Consider the following 6348-nt stretch of genomic DNA (forward strand, 5'->3'; position numbering starts at 1 on the left):
GTATTTTGCTTCAAAGCCAAGTGATTTTATTAATCAGGGCATTAACAACCTGATTGTAAGATGGAAAAGCATCATTGATAAAAATAGAGCCTATTTCATTTAATAAATGTTTTGTTTTGATATACAAGTTTTTTGGGTTTTTTCATCTAAAAAAAGAGGACATTAATTTCTGGACGACCTAATACAAATTTTAATAGAAAAAACTTTTAACAGCAGTTAAGGAACAATTTACATTATCAAATACACAATACAGTATAAAATCAAAAACTCTAAAACTAATAACGAAGATACAATACACAGGAAAATAGATCAATAGTTAAAAATACAAGATGTACCTAAAAAACCAAGCCACAAAAGTAATCCTTTAATAATAAGCCTTTTAACAAAGAACCAAACCAAAATCAATAATAATACCTATGAAGAAAAAAATGGTTGTATGACAGGGTGCTCTTCAATGTCCTTGGACAACATGCAGCCTTACATGCAAGAAAATCAGTAGTTTACCAAGCAGAATGAATGTATGCAAAATTTCTGTCGAGTCTACTTAAAGACAAAATAGACAGAACTGTAAAAAATTCAGTCTTATATAATAAGAAGTAAGGATTGAAAGAGATGTGGTTAATTGGTTTCTGAGTAGTCAGAAGTTCAGAAAAAAAAATATATTTGGTTTGAATGTTCGTACTAACTATTGCCTCATCAAGTGCTATTTCTACAGGCTTATGTGCACTCACATGTATATTGCCTTTAAAAAAATTATTCCTTGCATCTATGAACATCCACCAAGCTAAATTAGGGTCTCTCACTTGACCAGCATACGGCTATGCTGCCTACTGTTGCCATAAGAACAATTAACTCAGATTCCTCTGACCTATTCATGTTTCTTCTACCACTATATGGTTGTTACAAAAACACAGCCCTGGTCCAGTGGGAAATATAAAGATGGTAGAACTGTAAACAATAGTTTCTACACTGATAACTGAAACAGGCTAACCACTGTACAAGTACTATTTCTAATTTTTATCCATTTTTATCAATTGAGTTTCTTGGCTATTAGATGGCAGTTCATTATAGTACTGCAGTCACTGGCATAGCTAGTAGCACAGTAATAATATGAGCAGTATAAACTACTGCCCACCATGGAACTGGGTATATGTCTGGAGAAGGACATAAGGACTTGTTCAGCTAAAATCAAGTTTCTTCCATGCTGCTGGCACATACCAAAGCCACACCTAGTCTCCATGCTCAAACATTTGTTCCATAACTTATGTATTGTAATATCTCTTCTGTCATATACCAGCCTTTTCTTATTATTGATATGGAAATTCTACATTAATTCTTGCAGACTTTAACCACTACAGATATTGTAGCACCTTTGGTGTGGGAGTGGACCATACATCATGTTCACAGGAAACTATTTCTCAGCCAAACATGATTAAGTTTGGTGCACAACCAGTTGACCTCTGTTCAGTAGCATGATACACCATCATGACATATGACAAATATTCATCACAGTTGTTTCTGTAAGGACTAACAAATTTGGCTATATCTATTTGGTAATTTGTTTTACCGATTCTTTTAAACCCTGAGATTGGGTATGATAAAACAAAGTGTGCCTCTTCAGTATGTCCATACACTTACCCAACTCAGAGAATAGGTAGCTGTTGAAATTAGCTCCCTGGCGTATGTGAATTACTTCAGGTGAGTCAAATTGTGGCATCTAGTGCTCTGTGGACTGTATCCACCAATGGATAAGCTTTGGCTTACTTGATGAAGTACTTGATAAAGACAAGCACATATCGATTTTCTTGTCTATTCTTTGTCTATTCAGGTGACGATGACAAAACCTTGTCGAAACATCGTACATTTGCTATTATGTTAAACTTATATTAAAGTTTTCTTCATTACCCATTCAAGCCGTCTCCAACCATTAAAAGTCCCATTTAACTTTGTCAAAATGTATTTTAGGTAACTCGTACTGTTATGTTTACTTTTTTAAACAGTTGATTAATGATCCATTCTATACTATGCTCATATAACTATATTGTATTTATGAAATAATGCTGAAAAATTGCTGTCTTTCTTAGTAGAAAAAAATAAAGTATCACCTGATATGAAATTCAGCATTCATTGATATTGTTTTCAGGTTTGGAAATAGAATCTTTGGTCCAACATGGAACAGAGAACATATTTCTTGTGTGATGGTGTCCTTTAAGGAGCCATTTGGAACACAGGGACGTGGTGGATACTTTGATAACTTTGGCATCATTAGGTAAGTATAAAATTTATTGACAAACCCATAATACGTAAAACAATTATGGGTGGATATATTTCTTTTAAAGTTTACTAGAATGCAAGTTACAACAATTTATGACTATCTTCCCAATGTTTTAGGGATGTGATGCAAAATCACCTACTTCAGATGCTGAGCTTGGTTGCCATGGAAAAACCTGTGTCTACTGTAGCAGAGGACATCAGAGATGAGAAGGTATTAATGTTATTTGAACTCTTTTTTTTTTTGTACCATAAGTTACAACCTTTTCCCAGAAGACTTGATTGCATATAAATTTAAATTGAACTCTACTAATAGAAAGTACGTTAAGCAGCTTCAGAAGTTAAAATCCACTTTCATTTTTAATTATAAAAGTTACTTTCACTGGCTTCAGATGATGAATAAGTAAGGGTTCTTCCAATTTCAGATCTCTAATTTGAAGCACCACACAAAACTTTGAAATTTTCAATGCTTGGCTCTCTATCACATCTGATTATGATATGTTGGTATATTGTGAACTGAACCCATATTTGAAACTTCAGAAAGTTTATATAGACATCTGCTGATCCTATGCAGCCATTCTCCCACTGTGAGGACACATTAAAATTGTAAACTACATAAAAATTTTGAAATACATAAATTCTGTCCTGAAATTACAAAAAAAACAACAACATGATGAGTAGATTTTTAGGTTTTTAAACACAAAAGGAAAAGTAACACATGAAAAACATATAGAAAAAAACTGTATGTCAAACAAAGAAACAGACTTGGTATAATTTCAGAGTTGTTTAGTGAAAAGAGTGATTTCAAAGATTAAATTTTTCCCAGTCTCAGTTGTATATATAATACTGATATACAATAATTTCACTGTGAAAATTTATAACAACTTGTAGAAGTTCATATCTGCATTCAAAGGTAAAAATGATAGCCTGGTATTTTTAACAAATAGATTAAGAGTTTAATGTTGTTTTATATTTGTCTATAAAATACTTTTCACAAAAACGTATCTTGTTATTCTCTTTTAATCTTTGAATACCGAATAGGAAAGCAATAAAACAGAGACTTTTTTAAGTAGCTAAACTGTTGTTGTAATAATTCATTAAATATTTTGAGCATGGTAAAGGACTATTATTGAGATTTTTAAAATATTTGTTATGCAAATTCATCCAGTCTCAAATTTTCAGTTTGACCAATATAAAGCCCATAATAACTAAAACACTGAATCATACAAATAGTTATTCAGTTTACAAGAAAATGATTGACTGATATAGAAATTGGTTGAATCATTACTAGTTTATAATGGTAAGCTGTTTTTGTTTTATAAGTAACCTTTAGTATATAAATTACAATGTTTATTATTATATTTAAAAATGCCCTTTTCCTTATAGGCTATTTTTTAAAACATTAAAATCTATTTAAGTTTTTATGCTGAGTAATAAGCATTTATTATTTAGTAATTAATCACAATATTTTTAAAATGTTTGAAACTTGCTGTTAATATTCCTATTTTACTTATATTAGGTGTTAACTGTAAATTATATGTACTGACAAGTACTACTACTTACTTGCCTTGATTGTTCACCTTTCCATAAGCTTTAAAAACATTTTGCTGTTATTAACTTATAGCTAAAAAAAATGTTATTATAAACATAGCATAATCTGTGGTGTACGTTCCTCAGTAACAGTAATATTTAATCACTATAGATAATCTCAAAGTAATGTAAAATTTTTTAACCACTAAACATTAGCATTGTCAAATGTGCCTAACAAATGTTTTATTATGTATTACAAAATAATTTGTGATTTCAGTTAATTTGTTTGAATTCAGTTCTAAATAGATTTTAAGAACTGCATGTAACATTACAGTTTATTATAATTGCTGCTGAAAACTTGGACCATTCCCCATTATATTTGTCACTGATCCTTTGACTTTCATAGCAGAATAACTATTCAAGGGAAGGTTTGTTAATCTTACCAAATCAAAAACTTTAATAACTTTTATAGAAATTTACTCATCGTAGTTTTACTGACTCTCGCCCGAGCTCAAAGTTGGTTAGTTTCATACAAACAACAAAATTATAAAATTAGTTCCTCAGTATGAGCCATCTTAATGAGAGTAGTGTTTTTATGGTAACATGTATTTAGCATAAATGACAAAAGATTTGTTAATTTTACACAGATAAATATGTAAATAATAATTTGTAAGTCTTGTGCTACTGATAAAATAACTTTATTCATGCAGTATTTTACGTAAATAATAATTTATTAGTTTTGTGCTACTGATAAAATAACTTAATACATGCAGTATTTTATGTAAATAATAATTTATTAGTTTTGTGCAACTGATAAAATAACTTAGTACATGCAGTATTTTAGTTTCATTTTGTGCTTCTAACAGAATTATAAAATGTAACAATTTCTACTTACATCAGGACAATCACTAACTTGGAAAAGTCAGAGAATTTTAAAAAAGGGGTCAAAACTCAGGGAAAATAGAAAAATTGTCACAAAACCTGGAGAAAAGAGAAAGAAACTTGTGCTCTTTTCTATTTCAAAACTTGCACATGTGCACAAACCATATTGCTTAGTTATGCCAGTTATTAGCATATTTTAACATAGTCTTGGTTATTCGGTCCATAGTATTTTACCTCATGATAATTATATTTGATAATACATTAGATCAAATATTATGAATAAATATTTTACTGTCCACCATCAAGTTTCAATGTCTTTGTTTGAAGAACTTTTTCTGTAGTACTATAGCCTGAAATAAACTTGTTCTGAAGTTTTTATTATAATATATAACCAAGTAGTCTTAATTAACTAAGATAATGAGAAATTAATATAACAGTGTGATGTAATGTATAGTGAAGGTCTAGAAAATCTGAAATTTTGCCTGGAAAGTCAGGACTTTTTTTTTTTCTTAAAGAATGTTCATACCATATTATACATTTCTGCATTACTGACTATCAACTGAGTTCAAACAAGGTTAGTTTCATTGTGTATAAAAACATATTTATACCTTGAAGCTGTTACCTATGTTGTGTATTCTGTAAGATTTAAAGATTGCTTTATAGACATCTTATCAGTTAGGTATTTTCAAAGTTATTTCTAAATCTGTAATAAAAACATAATAATCTTATTATTGTTATTTTTTCTGTAAATAAATACGAACTACTTTAATGTGTAGGTAAAGGTTCTGAGGTGCATGCCAGAGGTCAAACTCGAAGATACAGTCTTAGGTCAGTATGTTGGGGATCCTAATGGAGAAGGAGAAGCAAAAGAGGGTTATCTAGATGATCCTACTGTCCCTAAGGGCTCTAAAACTGCAACATATGCTTTGGCTACATGTTATGTCAACAATGAAAGATGGGAAGGAGTGCCTTTCTTTCTTCGTTGTGGAAAAGGTTAGTATACTAGTTTGTTATCTATCTTTTAAAGTACATTTTAATTGGTTAAATGTTCTTTTACAAAAAAAAAAGTCAGTGTAAAATAGTGTAATAATAACTCAATACTAATATAGTAATTTTACCATGATCTGAAATGCAAGATTATTTCAATATAATTATTGAAAATGAAACATATTTAACAAGGAAATAAAAAATGAACTGGGTACAGGGAGCTAATTTTCAACTGTAGGTGAAAATACCATTAATTTTTTTTGTCACTGTATTTCAACAGCCTTAAATGAGCGGAAAGCTGAAGTTCGTATACAGTATCGAGATGTTCCGGGAGATATCTTCCATGGAGAGAGCAAGAGGAATGAGCTGGTCATCAGAGTACAACCAGGCGAAGCTGTGTATATTAAAATGATGAGTAAAACACCAGGAATGTCCTTTGATATTGAGGAAACTGAGCTTGATTTGACCTATGGCAGTCGATACAAGGCAAGAAATATTTTAATTAAAATACACCAGCTGGGTTGAAAAACCAAAACATGATTTGATTAACGTATGTTGTAAGTTTCCATGAACAGTAAAGATATCAGATTAATATAAAATAATAACGTAGACAAGGTAAGAAAATTCTCTCTCTCAATATATATATATATATATATATATATACACACACACACACAC

The 6348-nt window shown here is 30.3% G+C and overlaps 1 protein-coding gene across 1 annotated transcript in view; it reads left to right on the forward strand.

The window, feature by feature from the left end:
* LOC106478421 (glucose-6-phosphate 1-dehydrogenase-like) overlaps positions 1 to 6348 on the forward strand; it is a 39965-nt gene that overhangs the window by 31079 nt on the left and 2538 nt on the right. Inside the window, exons 6-9 of the mRNA XM_013938963.2 lie at positions 2144 to 2269; positions 2392 to 2485; positions 5460 to 5676; positions 5951 to 6156. Of these exons, the coding sequence (XP_013794417.1) occupies positions 2144 to 2269; positions 2392 to 2485; positions 5460 to 5676; positions 5951 to 6156 (643 nt within the window). The remainder of the gene's footprint in view (positions 1 to 2143; positions 2270 to 2391; positions 2486 to 5459; positions 5677 to 5950; positions 6157 to 6348) is intronic.

This window comes from Limulus polyphemus, unplaced genomic scaffold, assembly GCF_000517525.1.
Source record: "Limulus polyphemus unplaced genomic scaffold, Limulus_polyphemus-2.1.2 Scaffold210, whole genome shotgun sequence".
NCBI lineage: Eukaryota > Metazoa > Arthropoda > Merostomata > Xiphosura > Limulidae > Limulus > Limulus polyphemus.